At 40.5% G+C, this 27,344-nt stretch overlaps 1 protein-coding gene across 28 annotated transcripts in view; it reads right to left on the reverse strand.

Moving 5' to 3' along the window:
* The window catches only part of Ehbp1 (EH domain binding protein 1), a 281,259-nt gene that overhangs the window by 205,131 nt on the left and 48,784 nt on the right, over positions 1–27,344 (reverse strand). For all 28 annotated transcript variants that reach the window (NM_153078.4, NM_001252515.1, XM_011243681.3 and 25 more), the window contains exon 5: positions 21,047–21,100. In NM_153078.4, the coding sequence (NP_694718.4) occupies positions 21,047–21,100 (54 nt within the window). The remainder of the gene's footprint in view (positions 1–21,046; positions 21,101–27,344) is intronic.

The following is a 27,344-nucleotide window of genomic DNA, read 5'->3' on the forward strand; positions in this document are numbered from 1 at the left end:
AACCAGGAGCTGGTTCTTTTAGGAAATCAACAAGATAGATAAAACCTTAGCCAGATTAACTAGAGGGGGTAGGGACAGTATTCTAATTAACAAAATCAGAAATGAAAAAAGGGACATAACAACAGAACCCGAGGAAATCAAAAAAATGACCAGATCCTACTACAAAAGGCTATACTCAACAAAACTGGAAAACCTGGATGAAATGGACAACTTCTTAGACAGATACCAGGTTCCAAAGTTAAATCGGGATCAGATTAACATTCTAAACAGTCCCATTTCCCCTAAAGAAATAGAAGCAGTCATCAATGGTCTCCCAATCCCCCCTCCCCCCAAAAAAGCAGAGGACAAGATGGGTTTAGTGCAGAGTTCTATCAGACCTTCAACGAAGACATAATTCTAACTCTCCTCAAACTATTCCACAAAATAGAAACAGAAGGTACTCTATACAATTCATTCTATGAAGCCACAATTACTCTGATACCTAAACCACACAAAGATCCAACAAAGAAAGAGAACTTCAGACCGATTTCCCTTATGAATATCGATGCGAAAATACTCAATAAAATCCTCACAATCTGAATCCAAGAACACATCAAAACAATCATCCATCATGACCAGGGATGCAGGGATGGTTTAATATATGGAAATCCACCAACACAATTCACTATATAAACAAACTCAAAGACAAAACCACATGATCATCTCATTAGATGCTGAGAAAGCATTTGACAAAATCCAACACCCCTTCATGAGGAAAGTCATGGAAAAATCAGGAGTTCAAGGTGCATACCTAAACATAATAAAGGCAATATACAGCACATCAGTAGCCAACATCAAACTAAATGGAGAAAACTTGAAGCAATCCCACTAAAATTAGGGACTAGACAGGGCTACCCACTTTCTCCCTACCTATTCAATATAGAACTTGAAGTCCTAGCCAGAGCAATTAGACAACAAAAGGAAATCAAGGGGATACAAATTGGAAAGGAAGAATTAAAAATATCTCTATTTGTGGATGATATGATAGTATATATACACGTGACCCCAAAAATTCTACCAGAGAACTCCTAAACATGATAAACAGCTTCATTGTAGTAGCTGGACATAAAATTAACTCAAACAAATCAATGGCCTTTCTCTACACAAAGCATAAACGGGCTGAGAAAGAAATTAGGGAAATAACACCCTTCACAATAGTCACAAATAATATAAAATACCTTGATGTGACTCGAACCAAGGAAGTGAAAGTTCTGTATGATAAGAACTTCAAGTCTCTGAAGAAAGAAATTGAATAAGAACTCAGAAGATGGAAAGATCTCCCATGCTCATGGACTAGCAGGATTAATAAGTAAAAATAGCTATCTTGCTGAAAGCAATCTACAGACTCAATGCAATCCCCATCAAAATTCCAACTCAATTCTTTACTGAGTTAGAAAGGGCAATTTGCAAATTCATATGGAATAGTAAAAAACCTAGGATAGCAAAACCTATTCTCAACAATAAAAGAACCTCTGGTGGAATCACTATGCCTGACATTAAGCTGTACTACAGAGCAATTGTGATAAAAACGGCATGGTATTGGCACAGCGACAGACAGGTAGATCAATAGAATAGAATTGAAGATCCAGAAATGAATCCACACACCTATGGTCACTTGATCTTTGACAAGGGAGCTAAAGCCATCCAGAGGAAAAAAGACAGCATTTTTAACAAATGGTACTGGCACAACTGGCAGTTTTCTTGTAGAAGAATGTGAATTGATACATTCTTATCTCCTTGTACAAAGCTCAAGTCTAACTGAATCAAAGAACTCCACATAAAACCAGAGACACTGAAATTCATAGAGGAGAAAGTGGGGAAAAGCCTCGAAGATATGAGCACAGGGGGAAAATTCCTAAACAGAACAGCAATGGCTTGTGCTGTAAGATCGAGAATCTACAAATGGGACCTCATAAAATTGCAAAGCATCTCTAAGGCAAAAAGACAAAAAGGCCACCATTACACTGGGAAAGGATTTTTAATAATCCTAAATTTGATTGGTGACTAATACCCAATTTTTACAAAGAGCTCAAGAAGCTGGACTCCAGAAATTCAAATAACCCCATTAAAAAATAGGGTACAGAGCTAAACAAAGATTTCTCAACTGAGGAATACCAAAGGGCTGAGAAGCACTTGAAAAAATGTTCAACATCCTTAATCATCAGGGAAATGTAAATCAAAACAACTCTGAGATTCCACTTCACACCAGTCAGAATGGCTAAGATCAAAAATTCAGGTGACAGCAGATGCTGGCAAGGATGTGGAGAAACAGGAACACTCCTCCATTGCTGGTGGGATTACAAGCTTGCACAACCACTCTGGAAGTCAGTCTGGCGGTTCCTCAGAAAATTAGAGATACTACTATTGGAAGATCCAGCAATACCTCTCCTGAGCATATACCCAGAAGTTGTTCCAACTGGTAATAAGGACACATGCTCCACTATGTTCATAGCAGCCTTATTTATAATAGCCAGAAGCTGGAAAGAACCCAGATGTCCCTCAACAGAGGAATGGATACAGAAAATGTGGTACATTTACACAATGGAGTACTACTCAGCTATTAAAAACAATGGATTTATGAAATTCTTGGGCAAATGGATGTATCTGGAGGATATCATCCTTAGTGAGGTAACCTAATCACAAAAGAAGTCACTTGATATGCACTCACTGATATTAGCCCAGAAACTTAGAATACCCAAGATACAATTTGTAGAACACAAGAAAATCAAGAAGGAAGACCAATGTGTGGAAACTTCATTCCTCCTTAGAATAGGGAATAAATACCCATGGAAGGAGTTACAGAGACAAAGTTTGGCACTAAGACGAAAGGATGGACCATCCAGAGACTACCTCACCCAGGGCTCCATCCCATAATCAGCCACCAAACCCAGACACTATTGCATATGCTAGAAAGATTCTGCTAAAAGGATCCTGATATAGCTGTCTCGTGTTAGGCTATACCAGTGCCTGACAAATACAGAAGTGGATGCTCACAGTCATCTATAGGATGGAACACAGGGCCCCCAATGGAGTAGCTAGAGAAAGTACCCAAGTAGCGGAAAGAGTCTGCAACCCTATAGGTGGAACAACAATATGAACTAACCAGTACCCCCAGAGCTTGTGTCTCTAGCTGATATGTAGCAGAACATGGCCTATTCGGCCATCATTGGGAAGAGAGGCCCCTAGGTCTTGCAAACTGTATATTCCCCAGTACAGGGAAATGCCAGGGCCAAGAAGTGGGAGTGGGTGGGTAGGGGAGCAGGGAGGGGGGAGGGTATAGGGAACTTTCTGGATAGCATTTGAAATGTAAATAAAGAAAATATCTAAAACAAACAAACAAGAACAACAACAACAAAAACAAACAAACAAAAAAACAAAAACAAAAAAACCACATGCTGCTCTTGCCAAGGATGGGAGTTCAGTTCTCAGCACCCACATCACAGGACTCACAACCGCTTGTAACTCCAAACCATGGTATCCTCAGCCCTCCTCAGGTACCAGCCGCTCAAGGACATATGCCTACATGCAGGCACACATCCGTTTAAAATAAAAATAGTACATCTAAAAAAATAACAGAAAGCTAAAAATTGATCTTCTAAAACACAAGTCCAGTCAATTGTATCTCTCTGCTTACAATTTTTCCATGGCTTCTGACATCTTATTAGAATGAGAAATCAGAAGCCCACAGGGCACAAGCAAAACAATGTATCTTAACAGACCTGCAGGTAACTAACTGATAGGTAGTCAGGTTTAGATACTGCAAACCATTAAGATAAAGTGCAAGTGCATCAAGCTGCCCACCACACTCACCTTCCATCACAGTTTCAGTTTCTTCTCTCCATCCTAGTTTGCAAATAAAGTTGCAGCAATCCAGCTCTACTCTTTCACCCATAGAAAATTTTTCTACATACGATCTGATGAGCACACTTTTTAAAAGCTTTGGAGGGCCACTTTACATGTGACTTCCTCATCACCCTCAACAGGCCTTTCCTGGACCCTCCTCCAGCTTTCCTGCTGCATACTATTTCCTTAGCCATCTCTTTCCCTGTTTGAACTAAAAACTCCCGTACACTAACACTTTGTCTTTGTTTTCATCTCCAATGTCTAGGAAGCAAAGGTATAATCAATTTCACGGTATCAGGTATAACAAGGTTAAAATCAAATATCAAAAGAAAACAAACCCCTCATTGTCCTCTCATTGTCTCTATATACAAGAGCCACTATTAGAAGAAGTTCGTGCCTATTCTTTTCTGTTTTAAAACAAAGTGTCACTGGAACAAAATTAAACTTTGGAAAATATCACAAATAAAAGGTAGGAAGGAATATATTGTTGAATGTATTACTGGAGATGTGAAGTAAGTCAGTCTTGACTGCTAGAGATCTAGTGAGAGTTTTATACTAATTTCATGTTATCTGACTACTTTTCTGAATTTTTCCTTAAGTTTAAAGAGGAAGAAAAAGTCCTTAAAATTTATTTTACTGATTGATTTATTCCCTCCAGGTCCATCCATTTCCCTGGGAATTTCATAAATTCATTCTTTTTAATAGCTGATTAGTACTCCATTGTGTAAATGTACCACATTTTCTGTATCCATTTCAATATGTATACATTTCAATATGTATACATTTCAAATGCTGGATCCTCCGGTAGTACTATGTCCAATTTTCTGAGGAACCGCCAGACTGATTTCCAGAGTGGTTGTACAAGCCTGCAATCCCACCAACAATGGAGGAGTGTTCCTCTTTCTCCACATCCTCGCCAGCATCTGCTGTCACCTGAATTTTTGATCTTAGCCATTCTGACTGGTGTGAGGTGGAATCTCAGGGTTGTTTTGATTTGCATTTCCCTGATGATTAAGGATGTTGAACATTTTTTTTAGGTGCTTCTCAGCCATTCGGTATTCCTCAGTTGAGAATTCTTTGTTTAGCTCTGTACCCCATTTTTAATAGGCTAATTTGGTTCTCTGGAGTCTAACTTCTTGAATTCTTTATATATATTGGATATTAGCCCCCTATCAGATTTAGGATTGGTAAATATCTTTTCCCAATATGTTGGTTGCCTTTTGGTCTTATTGACAGTGTCCTTTGCCTTACAGAAGCTTTGCAGTTTTATGAGGTCCCATTTGTCCATTTTTGATCTTACAGCACAAGCCACTGCTGTTCTGTTCAGGAATCTTTCCCCTGTGCCCATATCTTCCAGGCTCTTCCTTACTTTCTCGTCTATAAGTTTCAGTGTCTCTGCTTTATGTGGGAGTGGGTGGGTTGGTGAGCATGGGGTGGGAGGATGGGATAGAGGATTTTTGGAGGGGAAACCAGGAAAGGGGATAACATTTGAAATGTAAACAAAGAAAATATCTAATAAAAAAACCAATTTTCTTTATAGTAATATGCACATATTTGAAGTCAAGCACATGACTTGGTCTAGATCAATCTCTCAACCTCCTGAAGCCTTCCTCCAGGAAGCCCATATAAAGTTTGTTTCTTTGATCAACTGTTGCCATATGTATAATGCCTAAAAAAAGAATTAATGTCCTGATTCTACCTTGATCTTTTACATTTTTCCTTCTAAAATTTCAATATAATTTTTTACCTCGAATTTTAAGGAAAAGTTTTCAAGCTTGGCTTCTACATCACTGATATCTGTAATAATAAAGGCAGCATGTCTGTCATGTGGGGAACAGGGCCTCACACGTGCCCGTGCTCAGCAGCTGTTGCACTGTGTGCTACATCATCAGCTGTCTATAACCTCATGGCTGTTCCTTTACATTTATGAACTCCTTTCTATTCTTAAATTGTTATATTTTTCACAAATTAAGAACAAACCATCAGAAAAGTTATTATATAATAAAGACCGTCTTAATCTTTATTTGGATTCAAACAAAATTAATACTTTAACTTAGACCATTACTTCTTTTCTTTTAATTAGATATTTTCTTTATTTACATGTCAAATGTTATCCCCTTTTCTGGGTCCCCTCCCCCTCTTCCCCTGTTCTAAATTCAGTACATAGGCCAATAAACACTCTATGACTGAATCAGTGAAAATTTAAGACCTGGATGTGGGGCTGTAGCCCAAAGCCACATTTGCTGTCTGTGGGCACTGGGGAGTGGACCCCGTCCCTCACCGGATACCTGAAGGCTCTCTATAGCTCGTGGTTTCTGGTGAGGGTGCTGATGAAGAGAGACTCGCCTTCCCTTGGGGGCTGGCAACTACAAGTTTCACCATGCTCCAGTGAGCATACAGACAGCACAAAGTGAACGTGGGGCTTTTCGATTTGTTTTGTTCCTTTCTTTTTTTTGAGAGATTTTGGGGGAGCAGACACGGGAGGGCTGGAAGGTTAGTGTGATTGGGGTGCATGATATGGGATTCCCAAATAATGAAGAAAAGAAAAAACAGAGAGAAAACTAAAACCCAACAAACAAACAAAATCAAGCTGCTTTCTGTGGATCCCTAACTCACTCATCAAAGAAATTCTATTTTAGAGAGGTTTCATAAAAGGTAAATATGCTTTATTAACTGAATATTCTTTGCATTCTTTTTTAAATAAGTGTTCTTACAGTGTGTGATTATTGTGGGTGTGGTGAATGCATATATACTCTATACGCATGAATGCTATGGCGAATTACATAAAGTCAGAGGGCAATTTTCAGGACTAAGTTCTCTTCTACCCTGAGAGTCCCAGGGATCAAAGAGGATCAGGCTTGCTGGCAGGCACCTCTTCCTGCTGAGCCACCTTGTAGGCTGCTTTGTATTCTTTAACAAAGCCTATCAAATACTATTAATGATCTATAAAACTGTGAATTTATTTAACTGATACACTTTAATTTTTATTAGAGGCAAATGAAGGTCTTAAGGTTACATTGGCCTGTCTAAACAATTTTAGAAAGAAAAGTAAGCCACAAAAATCCAGTATGTCATCTACTGATTGAACTATGAAGCTGTAAAAACATTTTCCTAAAGGAATACATTTCAAAATTGTATAAAGTATCTATACTCTCACAAATGTCAAATTTGAGTTTAAAAATAAAATACAAAAGAGAATGACTCAGTGCTCACAGACTCTGTCTTCCGCAACAGAAAACAGTAGGCCCAAGAGGGTCCAGACGTGTGGATAAAAAGCAATGCACACAACTTTAGGAACCATGAGCGTTAAAAGACAGTATTATCAATACTTCTGATAGATGAGTGAATAAAGAAAATATCACTCACAAAATGCAGTTTTATTCATTATTTAGGTATAAAAGTGGAATTAAATGTGTTGTTTGCAAGAAAATAGAACTGGAAGTCATCTTGCTATATGAGATTAGCCAAACTCGGAAAGCAAATGCAGAAAGGGGGAGGAATACAGGGAGGGGGAGGGGAGGGGAGGGTGGGGCAGGGAGAGAGAGACACAGAGAGAGTGTTGTGACACAAGTACAAGTGAGGATACTCTGAAAGAGGAAGAGGTTAGGAAGAGCAGCAGAAAGAAAAAAATAAAGGGTGAGGTAATATATTATGAGTAAGTACATGAGATGCACATATAAATTCCACTTTACAGTGAATATGCACTGATATTTCAGACCTTGAGTCTTGGGGCTGAGGAGACGGCTTAGTTGATAGTTTGTTATGCATGCACAATGACTTTGGTTTGCATCCTGCGATGGCTCTTCTTGGTTGTCAACTTGACTACACTTGAAATGAACTGAAACTCAAGTGTACACTTGCACATGTGGCATGTGAAATCCACATGCCATGCTGGCATCTCAGATCTTTTCTCAATTACTACCTTACCTTCTGCAACAGTCCTTTACTGAAAACACAGGGACACCTGTGAGGGGTTTTCTTAAATAATTTGACGTGTGAAGACCACCTTTAATCCAGATCTTTTGAAGTGGGCCATACACTTCTGCTCTTCCCCCTACTCTCGATGGCAAATTCATTCTTTCAGTGGCATTAGAGTCTACTTCTTTGGAGCTCCAGTGAATACTGAAGACCAACCTAGACATCCAACCTCATGCACACACACACACACACACACACACACACACACACACACACACTCTCATTCTATCAGTTCTCTTTCTTTAGAGAACCATGACTAATAAAATCCTTAGTACCAATATGCAGGTCAGATATGGCAATGCATATATATAACCCCAGAGCTGGCCTGGGGTGGAAGGCAGAGTCAGGCAAATTCCTGAGGCTCACTGGACAGCCAGTGTAGCCACAACAGTGAGCTCTCAATTCAGTGAAAAACCCTGTTTCAAAGGTATGCTAGTAATTGAGAAAAAATACAAGACGCCAACTTCTGAATTTCATATGCTACATACCCACATCATGTATGGTGGTACACATTTCTTTTTTGGGGGGATGGGGGGTTCGAGACAGGGTTTCTCTGTATAGCCCTGGCTGTCCTGGAGCTCACTTTGTAGACCAGGCTGGCCTCGAACTCAGAAATCCCCCTGCCTCTGCCTCCCAAGTGCTGGGATTAAAGGCGTGCGCCACCACACCCGGCTGTACATTTCTAGTTCGAGCTCTTGAGAGTCTGAGGCAAGTAAATCTCTGAATTCAAGGTCAGCCTGGGCGAGGGATACCCAAAGAAACCCTGTCTCAAAACAAACAAACAAACAAACAAACAAAAATGTGCACATACCCACATATTCACATGCACATATATACACACATACAGTTCTTTCTTTTCCATCCTTATTTATCATGTATGCCAAGTAAATCAATAGGTTCATAGTAATAATATAATAAATTTTTAAATTCTTTATTGCACAATTCAACTAAATGTCCATAAGCCACCATCGCCCTAAACGACCACTGCTCACATGAAATGTTCAAGTAGGTAACCATTTGGACAGTATTCTGCTGCACGTGGGAACTATGGTCTCTGCTGCCTCCAGACCTCTGCTCAAGCTACTCAGTCCCCTGAAGCCATCAAAGGTATCACCTTGAAAAGCATTTCAGAAAGGCAATACAGCACCTACCGATACACTACAACACGCTCCCATAATCAAACATATTAACATTTCTGTAATAGAATGAAAAGGCATTTATGCTAAGTGGGTTAAATACCATGAATAACCTCATCTCAAGTCTAATCAAATTCTGGAATTTCAAAGAAATCTTTCAAACAAGATAACATTACACAGAGAGTCTACATTCTAAAGTTACAAATAAAGGTTATGAAATTTTTATCCCTTAGATTTGTTTATATCACTTTCAACAGAGAGCCTTCCTTACCTTGCCAAGAATGCATTAGGTATTCTCGATATGGGCACATACAGCACCCTTAGCTTAATCTTGCCTATTTATCTCTGCATCTTTCCATTATTGAAGTCTCATTAATTAGCAATTATCTGCTACTTTGTATCCATTTAATAAAAGCTCATGAGGTGAATGAACAATTGTGGATACTAGTGTGTTAATACAATGAACTTTATATATTTATATGTAAGAAACAATTACCATCACTAGAGATGAATCCCTACACAGTGAACTAAGACAAAACTTGGATAACTCCAACCCCAAAGCACTTATATCGTAGCAATTTAAACATAGTGCCTTACTATGGCCACAGGCTGACCATGAGGACAATAACGTGGCACACACTGCAAAAGCCAGCAGCAAGGATCTGGAAAATCTACCACAAAGAAGTGATCTTTAGGCAGATCTATTTAATCTAATCTAAACAAAATATAGTGCGTGCATGTATCAAAAAAATCATGTTACCTGTATAATATGTTGGAAAAGACAAAGCAGTAACAGACAGACAGAGGTGCGCAGATTCTCAGAGTTCCAAAAGGCTCGAGCATAAGCATATTCTCACTCATGACCATTCTCATTCAAAGGATCTCTAAAGCAAAGGTAGCATTTTTTTAAAACGCACCTTTTCTCCAAGAAGTGGGGGGGGGGGCGCGGGGGGGGAGTGCGGAAAGTGCTCAGTGAGTACATGGCTGCCTCTCCTGCTAGAAGCCAGCAATTGGGTGGCCCATGTATCGTTCCACACTTTGGAAAGCAAGGATGGGATCTCCGGAGCAAGTTGGCTACCTCAACTAGCCAAGCCAGCAAGCTCTGGTTCCAAACGAAAGACTGCACCTCAGTACATAAGGCACACAGTGACTGAAGATGATACTTGGCATCAATTCTGCTTCCACAAGCACTAGCACATGTGTGTCTACATACCCACACACATGCAAAACAGGAAGCCTGAGGGCAGGGGAATACAGATATGAGCTTTGATTGAAGCCTAACCAAAACCAGAGTAAGCAGGCTTACAAAGCTCTATGCTACTCCTAGTCATGTTCTCTCTAATCTACCTGCAGCTACCATGCACACCATCACAGACATGACACTAGCATCATTAAAAGACCAGGAAAGCCTGCGTTAAACTACAAGCTTTCTAGTCTAAATGCAGAAATTTCATGCTGAGAGTTAAGAGAAAGCTTCGCTGCTTCTAATAGGGGAGCCTCCCCCCCGCCCCCCCCCCCCCACCATGGAGAAATAAGAACAAACAGAAGCAGCCCAACTCCCTCTTGGTCAGCAGTACCAGATCACTTCTAAAGATTCAAAATGGCTAACTCTGAACCTTCAGCCTAATAGATCAGAAAGCTCAACTAAAAGCAAGGTGTGTTCACAGCAGCAACACAGATGCACACACATGTGGACCACTTGCACCACGCTGGCCACGTGCGCTGAGCATGCGCAGAAGCCCTGAGTGCACAGAGGAGAAGACAGAGAAGCTACAGTTTCTGAGATTCAGTTTTAAAGTTTGGTAGAGCAAAGGAAAGTGGGAGGGGCTGTCAGCTAGGCCTGGGGACAGCTAAACTAGGACAGTGTGGGGGGGGGGCTTAAACTTTTTACAATTTTCCCTTTTTACCCAAGAAAATTTTGCATGACCCCAGGAATGTAGGTATATAAAACTAGGTATACAAATCAAATATTAACTGAGAATAAATCATTAATTTTTTTTTCTTTTTTTTTTGTTTGTTTTTTTGTTTTGTTTTGTTTTGTTTTTCGAGACAGGGTTTCTCTGTGTAGCCCTGGCTGTCCTGGAACTCACTTTGTAGACCAGGCTGGCCTCGAACTCAGAAATCCGCCTGCCTCTGCCTCCCAAGTGCTGGGATTAAAGGCGTGCGCCACCACGCCTGGCTTTTTTTTTTTTTTCTTTTAAAGACTTTGAAATACATTTGACTTTACCATGTACTAAAGAGTAAAGCAAATTTGAATACTAATAAGACCAATATGCTTTTTTGCATTTAAAATAAAAATTAAACTGGTTAAATAATTATACTACAGGGTATAAAAGCATCTTCAACATTTTTCAAAGTTGAAAAGATATTTTGATTCATAATTGCTAATGCTGAGAACACTACCTCACACAATATGCAGTTCAAAAGATAAAAGTATGTACAGTCATTTCAGATATTGTTGGAAATTCCAAGGAAAAGTCAATGAAAAATTTTTTTAGGTTAGAAACTCCAATAGGTTAGAAACTCCAACAATGTTGTTTAAAATAAAATATCCTAGTACAATTCAAAGATATACTAATTTGATGTTTCATACTAAGGAATGATGTTCGAAAAATATTTAAAATGTTTTCTGTAATCACACTATTATGTTTCATTAGAAGCAGTGACTGTCGTAGCAGTAAAAACACTGCAGTTCCTAGGTGCTCTGCGCAGCACGGATAGCGCAGCACAGTGTGATGCACACAGCGTGCTGTATGCATGTTCAGTGTTCAGAATCAAGGCTGCATAGAGCCATAATTAATATTCCATTCCATCCATTTCAGAAGGTAACATCAGGTAAACTGCCGATAAAACCAAACCAAACATGGCATTAAGGAGGCATCTCAATGGTCACAGCATCGAGGAACACTTTCTGGTTCCCCACTAACCTCCATGGGGGATACAGAACTGCACTATGAAATCCATGGGTTAACAGTGTAACACACACACACACACACACACACACACACACACACAGAAGGTGCCTGCGGATCACTAGTTGGAGAGCTATTTTCTCTGAGTCACTTTTGTTTCCTACCAATTATCTCTCCCCTTTGGAACTTTTGCCCTTTCTGTGCTGACTCTTCTTCCCTCTGCTTAGAATCTCATTTGCCTAACTTGTTTTTTGTTTTTGTTTTTGTTTTCTTGAAAGATGAACTCAGTAGCCACTTACTCTAGGAAGCCTTTCCTAGCTTCTCCCATCTTTGTTGTTCTTTAACGCTCCTGAGCGTCCTTTTCCTGGAATCCCTAGCTAGGCCCTTATTAGTAAGCTTCTTGCGAACAAGCTACTCTATATCACCAAACACAAGGCTGCCTTGGCTTAAAGCAGATACAGTATTTTATATCACTAAGAACATTCACTCTACAGCTAGAGATGCTAGACACTGTAGATGTGTGACTATCCCAATTTCATAGAAAAAAAAAAGTATCAGGGAAAACCATGTCTGGGTGAACAGAAAGCACACATTAAATGAGCGAATTCAACTAGATTGGTTTATCATTATACATTTTTTTTCAGTTCACTCAAAACCAAGCGATATTAAAAGAACAAAAACATTTAGCTAAACTAAAATCTGTATGTTCAAATATATTACATCTGAATTTAGTTGGGTTATAAAAAAATGTCCAAAAAGTTTTTATTCTTTAAAAAATGCTCTGACACAACACTAATCACAGACTAACAATGGCAACACTGACCCGAACTAGGCATTTCTCATTACACTAGGAATGGATAAATGAGATGCAAATATCCCAAATAAAGACAATTCAGACTCATGTTTTGAAGTACGTCCATGTGTTGTATTGTAAATGGTCACACACAAAGGTACAATGCTAGACACTAACGAGTTCTCAGCACACTTACTTTAAAGCCACTTCTTAATTTATAAGGAGACAGATGTAACCAAAGGGTGAAAATCTTAGTGAGACTATCAGCTCTTTAGTTAAAGATAAGGTCTAGAAATTATGGAACACATAAATAAAAGAAGTAGAAAAAATTTAATTTGAAATTATTAATTTAGAAATCTAGGGTTTTTTGTTTTAAAGCTCTCAAGAAAAGAAAGTTTTATATATGCATGTGTACGTGTGTGCACATGCACACACACACACCTTCATATGCTTTATATATGTTTTTTCTAATCCTTAATAACCTAAAAAGGAGACATCAACTCCAGCATTGTATAATTGAATACTCAGATACTATAAAAATTAAATCACAAGCCGGGCATGGCAGTGCAGACCTTTGACCCCAGCATTCAGGAGGCAGAGGCTGGTGGAGCTCTGTAAGCCGAAGGTAAGCCTGATCTATATACTGAGTTCTAGGACAGCCAGGGCCATGTAGAGAGATCTTGTCTCAAATGACAACAACAAAAACAATTTACATCATATATCTACTGCCACACAGCTTGTGGTAGACTTGCCTGAAAAGTTTTGTTTGTATACAAGTAGCTTTTCAGTTCCAAGAAGCAAACTCAGACATACAAAATTGGGAATTTTGTATGAAATTCATTACATATAAAATGCATTACATAAAAAAGATTACCTCAAGGAAAATGAATTTCTATGAGTAATAAATCCCAAAACTCCATTTCACACTGTCTAATAACAACCAAGTAATTACTCCAAATAGCTTCTGAATCTAATATAAATATTAAAAGCCTACCTTTTAAAATCTAATATATACTTCCTCACAGATTTACCGCTAAAGATGGCCAATTAAAAAGTCCTCTGATTCTTCAATCTCTGATTTTTAGTGTGTTTGTATGCAGATGATAGGTGTTTATGATATGTATTCATATGCATGCATGTGGGGGCCAGAGGTCAAAAGCAAGCGTTTTCCTCAATTGTTCTGCACCTTATTTATAGAGACAAGGTCTCTCACTGAAATCCAGTGCTCGCAGTCTGGTCCAGCAGACTGTCCAGAGAGCTCCAGTAGTCAGCTTGTGTCTACCTACTAGGCACTGGGCACTGCAGGCACCGAGCACCACAGGCACTGGGCACATGCTGCCCCAATTTTCATGATTCTAGGGATCCAAACTCAGGTCCTAGATCCTCAGGTCTATACAGCAAACATATTACCAAATGAAATATCCACACACTCCCACCCCAAGTGACCTATCACCTCTACCATTCAGGGAGGCAACTACTGAGTCAGGCATTAAGAAAAAGACCCTGGAGAAAAATGAGACTGAATGAAATCCTAACGTGTTAACCACATAACTCTTAGTAGATCCTTCACCTTCTTTAGGTGTCAATATTTTTAAAGTAGGGCTACATGTCTAACCCATAATCTACTGCACTGAGAAAATGAGATACAGTATAAAGCACTCCACATAGCACCTGCTAGGGTGGATGTCCCCAGCAGACTTGTAAGGGTGGTATACTTGAGACTTCGTTTTAATGGGATATTTAGTATCTAGTATAAGTTTAATATTATAGCCAGGAATGGTAGACTATACCTGGAATTTCAGCATGCAGGAAGACCAGACAGGAAGAATACCATGAGTTCAAGAAAAGACTAAAATATTGACAGACTGTTTCAAAAAAAAATAAAAACAATTCTAAGAACTCATTACATCTTGAAACACTTTCAAAGTCAAAAGGATTTTTAGTTTCTTTTTCTGATACCTGCCCTTCAGTATCAGGAAAATGTATTAACTGACTTGCAACCAAAATCCATATTTTACAATAGAATTTAGCACTTTAGCTAAATATTTTATATAAAATGTTGATGCAATTTAAAGTGTAAGCTTATGCATAGACAAAGATGCTTCATGATAACCTACCTACAGAAATTACATTATTTCCAGGCCAGTCAAATCTATCACTTACCACTAGGGGGAGCTACAACTCAGGAAAAGATTTATGCAACGTCCCCAAATTGCAAAATTTTCCCATCTTATAAAATATATTACCAACTTTCTTATTAAAATATTTTAATTGATAAGAATACTAAATTCTTTTTGGAGGCCTTTAAAGGATGAGACTCACTAACATAACACACTATATGTTTATGTTTAACGTCTGTTTCTTTTGACGACTTATGTTTCACTAAGTTTTATTCTTTCTTTCCACCTTAGAAGAATGAGGAAGAGCTCTTCTACCTGCTTCATAGACAGCTTTAGTTCCAGTGCCTGGACAGTGCAACACACTACATGGTCCATGAATACTTACTGCTGAGCACATGGATGAATACTGCTCCGTGTGTTAATTTCAAAGTTAGAAATGCCTGGTTAGATGTTAGGTAGAGCAAACTTATTGATTTTGGGTTTAAAAGAAAAGGTCTAAGATCAGGCTAGTAATTGTCTCGTTGGTTAATCAGATGGCCCATGAGATGGGCTTGGTTATTACATGTTTACAACAGAATCCCTCTTCTGTGATCTGACTGGAAGAGGGAAGTGGGCAATAATAGAAGAACACTGACGACAAAATTGTGTTTAGTGCTTATTAATGAACTTCATTAGGGCTTTACACAGTTTCTTAGCTTAGTGTTGTTAACTTTTTGTTTCCTAAATATTACCAACACCCACAATATAACATAGTAAATTTTAATTTACTTTAAATGAAACAAAGACAACAGAAATGCATTGTGAATCCAAAATGTTCTCAATCTAATTTTTCTATGTTTTAGAGGTGAATGTAGGATTTGACTCCAGATTTGACTGTGATTTTTAATTTACTTTTATAACTTGTTCCTAAAGCATATATCATCTTTCAAAGTGACTATTTCGCCAATGTATGAAAACCTAGTTATATAATTACACTAACAGACCAAAGCATTAAAAGGCCTTAGAAGTTCAAGCCCACTTATTATGAACCTTAGAGAGGTTCAAGAACTCACTTATGAAAACAACAGAGTAGACCAGACTGACCTGTATCAGTTACACTGGCACAGGCAAAGTTAAAACACAGTGGTTTTATCCAGGCAAGTAGTACATGCTTCTAATCCCATCACTGACTTCCAGGCCAGCATGATCTACAACTAGGAATACACAGATAAGCTTTGTTTTGGAAAATAAAAATCTCAAACAAAAAGTTGTTTTAAAGAGACAATGGAAAATAAATATCGATGTAAACGAAGCAGCCATTGCCCAGCACAGCTGCCCTGTGACAGCATGGTGTTCCCACTGCCCGGCAGAGTTGCCCCTGTGACAACATGGTGTTCCCACTGCCCAGCAGGGCTGCCCTTGTGACAGCATGGTGTTCCCACTGCCCGGCAGACCTACCCCTGTGACAGCATGGTGTTCTCATACCGTCCTTTCCTTCAGCACAGTTCCAGGAGACTGCTGAGGGGTCTTTTCTTGCATTCATCAGGACTTGCAATGAGCACCAGGTTTAGCTATAATCAGTAATTATGCACTGCGAAGTTATTTTGTCATAATGAAACAATGATATAGTGGACAGAGAGGATAAGTAGAAAAAAAGGTTGCCTACATTAGACTCACTTAACCAACAAGTGTCCCTGTTGGTGTTGTATAAAGTGAACCTGAACTTTCTAGAGGAAAGAGTTAACACACTTTGATAGAGTTAAAACATCTGCATAGATAAAGAAGAAGATTCTCAAATCTATTTTTGACTGTTTAAACCCATCTTAAAACTGAAACAGATGATCTGCCTAACTTCTAATCTATCTTCCCAGTGAGTGCATACAGCATTTTGTTCCAGGTTTAGATTTACACGACATTCCTTGGCATTAGGTGGTTCATAATTTATGACAGTTGTCCTAATTCTTGGGCTGGCAAGACAGTTCAACAGCTGAAGCACCTGCTACTCAAACATGGACTGTAGTTCTGATCCCCAGCACCCAACTGAATGCCCACCTCTAACCCCAGCACCCAACTGAATGCCCACCTCTAACCCCAACACCCAACTGAATGGCCACCTCTAACCCCAGCACCCAACTGAATGGCCACCTCTAACCCCAGCACCCAACTGAATGGCCACCTCTAACCCCAGCACTTGGGAAGCAGAGGCAGAGAGAGGTTCTTAGAAAGCTCAGTCTGTGAACTCAAAGTGCAAACGAGAGACCCTGCCTCAAAACATACTGTAGAGAGCAGCTAAAGACACCCAGCATCAACCTCTAGCCTCACATACATGCACACATGACCCTGAATACACATATGCACCCACACAAACTACCATGGACACACATACACACACACACACACACACACACACACACACAAAGGCAGTGTATTCTCACCAAATAATGAGTTTAAAAACATTTCAGCCACTATGTGTGTGTGTGTATGTGTGTGTTTGTGTGTGTGTGTGTTCTTTCTCACGGATTAAGAGTATAGTAAGTTCACAAGACTTCTAGAGTGTAATAACTATATACCTAATAATATATACACAATTAACCTTTTTCTCATTAATCTTTTAAAAGTAAACACATTATACTGGGAAGCAGATCAAAACTCATTACTGGTTTTGTGTGTGTGTGCACGCGCACATGTGCAGGCCTGTGTTTATGTGTGGGGTGCAGTGTATGTTTTTATGTGTGGACGTGCACACGGAGGGCAGAAGTACATGGCAGGTATCTTTCTCCATTCTATGTTTTGTGGCAGGGTCTCTTCCCCGAATCTATCTTTCTCTATTCCCTGTGTTTTTCGGCAGGGTCTCTTCCTGAATCTGGAGGCTGTGCTTTTTCATTTTCACTTCTCTTTCTCAGCTTGGCTGGCAGCAGTCAGCCCCAGACACCCTCTTGTTTCTGCCCCCAGGGTGCTGGAGGCACAGGGACAGGTACACACAGGCCCCACCCTTCTTGTTATATAGGTGATGGGATCCGAACTCAGGAATTTATGGTTGCACAGTAAGTTCTCTCAATCAGTGAGCCATCTTTCCAGCCCCTTACAACCATCTTTTCACAAATAAGAACAAAACAAAATGGTGCCATAAAGACAGGTAAAGTCAACAAAATGCAACCATAACACATTTCTCTATGAAATTGTTTCTTCCTATCATGGATTCACAGTGAGCATTATTACTGATGTGATCATCTTTACCAAAAGCCGGGAAATTATCACCTCATCTATTTGTTAATTTTTCTTTTTCTCAAGTTATCTTATCAAATACCTAGATTTCATTGTTGCCCTCCCCGACCCTCCATGGCATTAGAGATCAGAACCCTAGGTCTTCTACATTCTGGGCAAGACTCTAGCAGTGAGTGGTCCTGAGACCTGCCCTGGAGTCTTACTATGAAGCTCAGGCTGGCCTTGTGCTTGTTATGACTCCAAGGCTGACTTCAAACTCCCTCTACCTCACCTCCCAAATGCCGGGTTTGCAAGCGCGTGCCAGCAGGCTCAGGCTCCATCAGGCCACCGTTCTGCTGTGTGAGCACTGAACCCCGGCTCTCCACACACCAGGTCATACCGTACTTGAGCCACATTCCCAGTCCTCCATTAAGGTTTGATCAGTAAAAGAGCTTAAAAAACAGACGTTATTTTCCTTAATATTCATGACTACAAAATTATGTTTTGGCTATAAAACCAAATTAATGTCTCCCATTAAATGAGAAGCTAGTTTACAGCACAACTCAATTTTCTTTTTCTTATTTCTAATCTGAAATGGGAACTACTACAGAAACTATTCGAAGTGGAGGTGGCAGCAGGGAATTGTACTAAAAAATTCACAAAAAGGAATGTTCAACAATATCTACAGTTCACTTCATAAACATATATTGATATGTATTTTTTTAAATAGTTACTAATTAAAAGATGCTACCCTAAAGCCAGTAACAGGGGCACATGCTTATAGACACATCTGCTTAGGGAGGCTGAGGCAAGAGGGTTATACGGCTAGGAACTCCAGGACAGCCTGGGCCACACAGCAAGATTCCATGTCAAAATTAAAGGGGCAAGGGAGACTGGAAACAGCTCAAATGTAAGCTTCCGGGTCTCACACGAGAGATGGAAATCACCCACAGGCGAGCATAGGCCCTGACCTCCACTCCACAGCCACAGGACAGCACAGGCCCTGACCTCCACTCCACAGCCACAGGACAGCACAGGCCCTGACCTCCACTCCACAGCCACAGGACAGCACAGGCCCTGACCTCCACTCCACAGCCACAGGACAGCACGGGCCCTGACCTCCACTCCACACAAGTGTGAGTGTCAAGTATTATACCCTAGATAATTCTGTCAAGTATTTCATTCACTACAAAATTTAAAACCTAGAGTTTTCTATAAAAGTTAATTTCTCTGAAGTACATCACCAGGTATATTTTACAATGATGTGTTTACACCATAAAAACTAATTTCTGTAGATATTTTGGTTTAAAAACTCTATGTTTCATGAGCTACATGATAAGAATAGTTGAAAAGAACATACTGATTTAATTGGCGTTTGAGAATGGACTGATTTGGAGAAAGGGAGAGCCAGGCAGCATGTCTTGTTGTTCTCCTCTTCCATGTTTTCTTCCTCCCCTGACTGACTTCTAGCAATTTCAGCTACTTGGATAAAAGGTAAACTGGCAAAATATATTTCTGGACTTAAATATATTTTATATTAAAATGTCATGAACATAATCTCTTATTTGAGAAATACATATTCCAATATAGAAGAAAATCCAATATATATTTTCATTTTGTATTACATTTAATGTTTACCATTTTAAGACTTAGTATGTACCTATGCTGATCTTTAAAAATACCTTTGCAGCAGTCAAATCTAGTAATGCCATACGGTTTTCTTTTAAAACAAAAACTTGAGCCTTTTGGTACATTAGTTTATAACCTGATTTTCAGAAATGTGGAACTATTGTTTCTTATCCTAAGAATGAATAACAAGAACACCTTCCCACACAAATATAAAACTGGTTTTAACATACTTCTACCATTAACGAGTTTGAATTTAACTCACTAGTCTACAGCCTATCAAGTGAAAGGTTTCACTTGTACAGAGGAGTTGTGAGGCCCAGAAGGTCATCCATTGTACATTTCTCATCTGATGCGAGAACGTTAGCTTTCAAGTCTAACTTAAGTCTGAGTTTCCATTTTCTTCCAAGTATAATTTATGCTCAGAACTGGCCCTACAAAACTGCCAAAATGGTTGATGCGTGTGAGACTCCAACATGCTGGCAGTGGTCCAGCCAGCAGAGCCCCCAGCTGTGTTTGTACTGATACTTGATCTTGCTCCCTCTCTTCCCAACACTTTAAACCTATAAATGGTCCAAGTTACTGCTGAGAAAAGCTTACATTCCCTTTAACAAAGTGAGGCCAAGCATAGGAGAAAGGAACAGGATACAGAGACTGTCATCAGGTCGCACGTAGGTTCTGAGGAGAGTGATGAGGATGGCGATGATCACAGCAGCAGTGAAGGCTGATACTCAAGGAGAGGTCTTCAATCCGCCCAACCGCTTAAGAGCTGAAGAACCAAGTCTCTGTGTGTGTGTGTTTGTGTGTGTGTGTGTGTGTGTGTGTGTGTGTGTGTGTGTGCCCATGTTCATTCAGAGGATATCAAATCCCATGGAGCTAGAGTTATAGGCATCCAATGTTCAAACCCCTAACTCCATTCTTCTCAGAGAATAGCAAGTGCTTTTAACCAATGAGCCATCTCTCCAGCCCTTCCCCCCACCCCCCCCCAGCTCAGGCCTATACTCCTAGTCATTATATTTTCATGGCCTATTTTCTTTAATCTCTCATTAGAAAGCATTGATTTAACACCGCTATGTACCCGTTAGCCTCCTGGGATGCCATAATATGCAAGTGTTTACTATATAAGAAATATCAAGCAGGGTGGTGAAGGGATAAAGAATATAAGTAAATGGCTTTGCCCTCAGGCCCTAAACAGATACAGATTGTGTATATATAGCTTGTCAGTAAAGACTTTACAGTTTTATCATAAATATTCTATAAGCAATTGTTATTGATAACTTCCAAAACCTACAAATTCCCTGATAATTCTTCATAAAGCAACATTTCTCCCATGGCCAAACTGCTTATGTACTGTAATAATGCAGTAAGGTTAAAAAAAAAAAAAAAAAGAAAAGGAAAAGAATGTCATTAGCTTACATTCTCAATGACAAATGTCCATTCTTTGTCTTCAAATTCTTCTGCATGAGGATCCTGCAACAAAAGGAAATTATGAAAAGTAAGAAAACACACATCTTCAATCCAATCAATCCAATCAAGAACATACAACTTGGCTTGTTTGCAGTTTTACTAACTTTTTAAAAGGAAGGAGCAAAATATCCTTTTAAAAAGCTAGGTAATTTCTCTAGATCTAAGCTGTTATTTTATATTAATAAAGTTAGCTTTTGTTGACACCTCTCCTGACACTGCATCTGTGAGGCAAAAAGACACCTGGTCATAGCCAGCCAACTTTGCGAGCTAATGACTAACTGCTCACACGGAGCTCCTCTCACATGCATACACAACATTTGAAACCACAAGTCCTACTTGAACAAAGTCTCCCAAGGGACTCTATGAGCTGGACAATGAGCCAATCAACATGGGTTGTTAACAATCCTTATACCACTTCTGTTAAGAAAATACCTGGAGACTCTTTAAGGGTGAGGGTCCTGCTTCCGCCATGGCCCCTGTCACTTGTCTCAGTGAGGTATACTTTTGCAGGCATTTAGTTGACAAACACTAAGCACTTACTATCCAAGAGGTTATGCAAGTACTCCATGGGCTTTGCATACTCGTTCTTGCATTTAAAGACATATACCCATACTCTCCAATGAATAAGTATACAGAAAATGAAATGGAAGACCTGATTGGAGATTAGAAAGCAGTATGTCTCATCTTGCATAAATGAACAAGGAGAGTTTCATGAGAGAAGACACCCAGACTCAGCAGAACCGTGTGCCATTTCTACAAATATCAGACCAAGTAGAGGCAACGACGTGTGAGGAGACACACAGAGCACGCAGAGCACAGTGTTCATCACCCTCTGCTTCCTGACGATGGGAGGATGCAAGCAGCCAACTGCCTCTAGCTGTGTCCAGGCCTTCCCCACCACCACACACAATGTTCCCTTCAAGTTGCTTATGTCAGGGCATCACAGCAAAAAGAAAAAAAAAAAAAAAGAAAAAGAAAAAGAAAAAAAAAAGAAAAAGAAAAAGAAAAAACCAACTAAGATATGTGGCAAGACAAACAGCAATATTGTAACTTTTAAACTGTAAAATTTTAATATAGGAATTGGCATTCTTCCAAATCCATTTCAAAGTAATCAAAAATTTTATTAAAAAAAATAACTTTAAAAAGAAAAATAAACTAGTGGGCTCGTTATACTGTTTTGAATGTACACAAGTTCAAGTCTATGTGTGAAGGGCAGGGTAGGAGTGCAGACATACACAGAAGAAAGGTCCTTCAGCAGAGCAGACTTTGCCTTAACACACTGAAGATGAAGCACCCACATTGGAGATGGACACTAGAGTCTCCTGCAGGGTCTCGTGCCCCACCGGCCCCTCACAGGGAAGCATCTTGCTCTTCCTGTGAGAACGATGACTGCCTGTGCATCCTTATTACAACCGTGGGCTGCTATGGGCCACAGCTCAGTCAGCTGCAAGTCTCTCACGTCATTTATGTCTCGCTCGCACAGGATTTTTGAGCCACACTCTGGCCATGCTGGTGTAACTCACACCTCCATTACTCCCAAACCTCAGCCAGGCTTAGCGGCACAGCATCTCAGGAAGCAGAGTCAGGAGGATCCCAAGTGCACAGCTGCCTGGGTCACAGAAGGAACTCACTGCTGGCCTGAGCAACTCCATGAGACCCTATCCCAAAATTAAAAATACAAATAAGAAGGGCTAGAGGTGAGCCCCTGGCAATGGGCACAGAGAACCCTGTTGTTCTTATATCATTCAAGCAGAGCAAATAGGAGTCCTTTGTTCATCCCAGCTCGATGCCTGGCTTAGAGGCCAACGTTGTCTTACGCCTAAGATACTTCAATCAATCAAATCAAATGCAGGCAGAGCAGCTTGGGAGAAGAAGACAGACCTGTGTTCATCCATGCCATGTGGTGTGAGAGGTAAAGATGCCCATAGACCTGCCCTCCGCCCCATGACACAGGTGGGTCATAGACACAAAGAGCCACACCTACCACCATGTAGCACAGCATGGGAAGAGGAAGACAGACAGAGACCTGTGGACCAGTGTCACCAACAGACCTGCCCTCTGACACACGGCACATGCAGGCCATAGACATCCACTTGCCTGAGGAAATCACCCAGGGACCCACCAGCCAGCCTGGGGAGTGTGTGGAGGATGTAGAGAGAGAAAGAGAAGTAAGTGGAGCAGCTTGGGCATTATGAAGAGATGACATGAGACATGAGGAGACATGAGGTTGGAGAGAGGAGCCTGTTGTTAGTGGTAAACCCTGTCATGGCAGTCACCTGCATAGGGTCCTAGCCTGAGCTGCTGCTGAGGGCTTGTCAGCAGGGGTCGGTGTTGATGTCTGTAGCTTATATTACCACGAGAGAACACGGGGATATCCCTGGCTGGAGCAGCCACCAGAGACTGCATGGATGTCCACAGGCCAGTCAACTGGCCCTGCCCATCACTGACTGCAGCAATTTGGAGAGCTGGCCCCACCTCTTACAGGAGCGAGCACTCAGAAGAGGAGGAGTGGGTAACACAGTAGAGCTGGCCCTGGTGGCAAGGGTGTGAGGATGGGAGAGCCGACCCTGCTGCTATGGGACAGTAGTGATGCACTCCCACCTCCACCCTCATCTCCACCCCTGGCCACCTCCAGTGAGCTAGCCCTGCCCTTCACCAGCTGGGACACTTGGGAGAGCTCTTGCATTTTAGTTTCCTGCTTGGTTAAATGGTAATAGAGACATACTGTTTTCTAATCTCCAATCAGGTCTTTCATTTCATACCTTGACTGGGCAACACAGTGGAACTGGCTCTGGAGGCCTGGGTGCAGGTGAGCCAGCCCTGAGGACATGAAAGCAGGAGAGCTGGTACTTACTGTCTCTTGCCTACAGTAGTACTGGGCAGCCTAGCCAGAGCAGTGCTGGGGAGCTCCCCCTAGTGATACAGGTAAGGAAGAACCAGTGTGCAGACTAGCTCAGCTTTCACCCAGACCCGGATCCAGGGCTCTGAGATGGACCACCCCAAAATCTGTATTATCTTCAAATAATTGGGGTACCTGAAAGGGCCAGTCCTGCTGATCCAAAGCTACAGGATCTCCATGCCACAGGGCAACAGCAGGATAACTGGGAGGAGTCCCAGTGAGGATAAAACATAGATCGTGTCACAGAAACCAGACTAATAATGACTTGTTGCAATGAACACTTGCAAGCCAAGCTGCGTGGCCAGAGGGATACGCTGTGCTACACACTGACATGCTACACCTTCCACGATGAGAGGTTTTCTATGTCTTGCTTTTGTGTGTGTGTGTTTTATTTTGAGTTACGACTGCAAGTGCAGAGGGTGCATGTGAGGGACAGGGAGATGAGCAGGACTAGGGTGCATGATGGGAAACTCACAAAGAATCAATAGAAAGTTGAATAAGGGAGATACAGCTAAACGACAGAGCACTTGCTTAACATACAATATTCTGCATTCAATCCAGAGCACCTTGAACGCAATCCCAAACTTCTTAGTTACCCTCTTTGCTCATGCCATATGTAATGGCATGGTTGGCATGCTGATACGGTTGAGCTGTACTGACACAACTGCTTGGATAAGTAAACTCATGTTGAAGAGCTAAAACCCAACACGGAGTTTCACTGGTGTCAGTGGCAGGGGGAGGGAGAACAGGGCTGGGAGAAGAAAAACGAAAGCTGAAAATTCTACTTGCTATTTTTTTCCATTTGGGCCTGGCCACGAATGAGGTTATGGAAAGAAATGAGCATAAAGACTGTAAGAGCTTTTTACGATTGCTTTAGAGCACAAACAGCACTCCTCATAGACTATAACACACCATTGAGGAGAGCCATCCTACCATCCACTGTCTTCCCACCTTTCTTTCCATCTTTGTTTTTAGGAATGCAGTACAATCAGTATCAAATCAACACCAACACAGTAATGTCATTGAGTTAATGTACAAAGTGCCTTACTCACCCCAGCAACTTATGAGGCAGGGACTGTCTCTATTACCATTTAACCAAGCAGGAAACTAAAATGCAAGAGCTGTCGCCCTCCCAGTACAAATGTTAAGAGTGATACTGGAGCTCCAGACCCACTGACTTTTATCCACTGCCGATTTTATCCACTGAGCCCCAAGTCTCAAGAAACGTGTGGTACACAGCAGCCTCTCTAGAATACTTGACAAATGAACTAATGAAATACACCACATAACAGTGCCTTCATATAGTAATTCAGAATTAAAGAAATAAAATACCTTTAAAACACAGATGGCGAAGCACACCTAAGATAATCTTACTTTAAGGAGTCCTTTCCCTAGAGCCAAGAGGACATGCCAGTAAACAGCGTGAAAGCTGCAGCCACCATAGCAGCAGTGTTCACTTCTCGGGCACTTTCAAGTGGCTGTCTATGGAATTAGTTTATTATAGACCTGACAAAATATTTGTAATTAAGCCTTCTTTATTTACCTCTAACTGTTGTCAACTTTCTTACCTCTGTACTAATGGTATAAAAAGGCATTTACCTTCTGAAAATCTGAAATATGTTTTTAAATCTTTTATTAGCCGTATCTATCTTCAATTTAATTGAAATTCCAAAAAATAAGCCCATGATCTAAATAAGCAATGGCTGGTTCAATTACAGAGGGAAACACACTGATAACATGCCTATGGTTCCACAGGTAAGAACAATGGTTGCTCTTCCAAGGGACCCAGTTTCGATTCCCAGCAGCCATGAGACAGCTCACAACCATCTATATCTTAAGGTGCACAGGATCCAAAGCCTCTTCTGGCCTCCTCAGCCCCAGGCATGTACAGAGTACAGACACACAGCAGGCAAACACGCATATACATGAACTATATTTGTAAGAGATTTAGGGGGCTGGAGTGGCTTCTCAACGGTTAAGAGCAATGAGTTCTGCTCTTCCAGAGGATCTGAATGCCTTCCATCTCAGCACCCTCATGGTACCTCAGATCATCCAGTCTCAGGGGATCATGCTTTCCTCAGGCAGCACACACATGTAGAGCACACACAGAGATACAGACAAAACACCCACACACACAAAATAAACAAATCTTTATAAGATAAGTAAATAATTCAAAGCCCATTTCTTTGTGAGTGTATGTGTATGACTGTCTCATTGACAACAAAGGGCCCAGAGCATCCCTTTCCACTTACAATTTCAAAATTAAGTCAACTGTGAAATTTGAAAGAAGGGAAACTCTTTGCTAGAATATTTAAGTGCTGTTTAAAAACAAGATCCAAAAGTTACCATGAAAGAATACAGTTGTTTCATTTTGGTTCTTTTATTTTTTTTGTTTTTTGTTTCTCTTTCCAAATTCTGCATGATGTGGAAGATAAAGATGAAAATACTAGTTTAAATACTGGAGACGGTTTTGAGACTCCCCATAAAATGTCTGACTCCACAAACTAGGAAAGGAGGAGCTGGGGGGGGGGGGATCTTCCCTTTATCTTAACACTCAGAGGCATGGAAGCTGAGTGAGGGGCATGTGTCCACATCAGAACTCGAAACCACACTTAACTCCTAATCGTCCATGCAAGAAGTTTTAATAGCTACTTTCAACTCAGAATCATTTCATCAGTTCCCCAAAGAAATAGCTATGAGCATATTCCAGCTCCAGCTCCATTCTAACCCCTTGTTCTGTGCCAAACACTGTACAGCCTTGTCTATTCATTTGTCTTACCAATAGGAGCAGACTAAATCAAGAAACTTACTTGACAAGATTGTTTAAAGTCTTCCTCAAGCGTATCAGTGATCTTGCTGTTGTAGTAAATATTCGTAACCCATTACTGCAGAGCACTCAATACAGAACAGACTAGTGGTTCTCAACCTTCCTAACGCTGCAACCCTTTAATACAGCTCTTCATGCTGTAGGACCTCACAAACATAAAATTATTTTATTATTTCATAAAATTACTTCATAACTGTAATTTTGCTGTTATAATAATATAAATATCTGATATGAAGCAACCTGATATACAAGCCCCAGAGGGGTCACAATCGAGGTTAAGAGCCACTGGTACAGAGGACAGAACATAGTTGACTCATAAGGCATTGGGGACATTCCACTCCCCACTGGCTTAGCTCCCTTATCGGTGAAATGGAAATATTGATAGAACCTTGAGCCACTTTGAGAATTAAATGAATTGATGATGTAAGCAGAGACTCCAGCAGTATCGCTCTTAACTACCAAGCTGAGGTTATCATTCCAGCAGGAGAATTATGGGAAAGAAGGGCTACATAACAGCCTCT

The sequence above is a fragment of the Mus musculus genome, chromosome 11 (genome assembly GCF_000001635.26).
Source record: "Mus musculus strain C57BL/6J chromosome 11, GRCm38.p6 C57BL/6J".
In the NCBI taxonomy this organism is placed as follows: domain Eukaryota; kingdom Metazoa; phylum Chordata; class Mammalia; order Rodentia; family Muridae; genus Mus; species Mus musculus.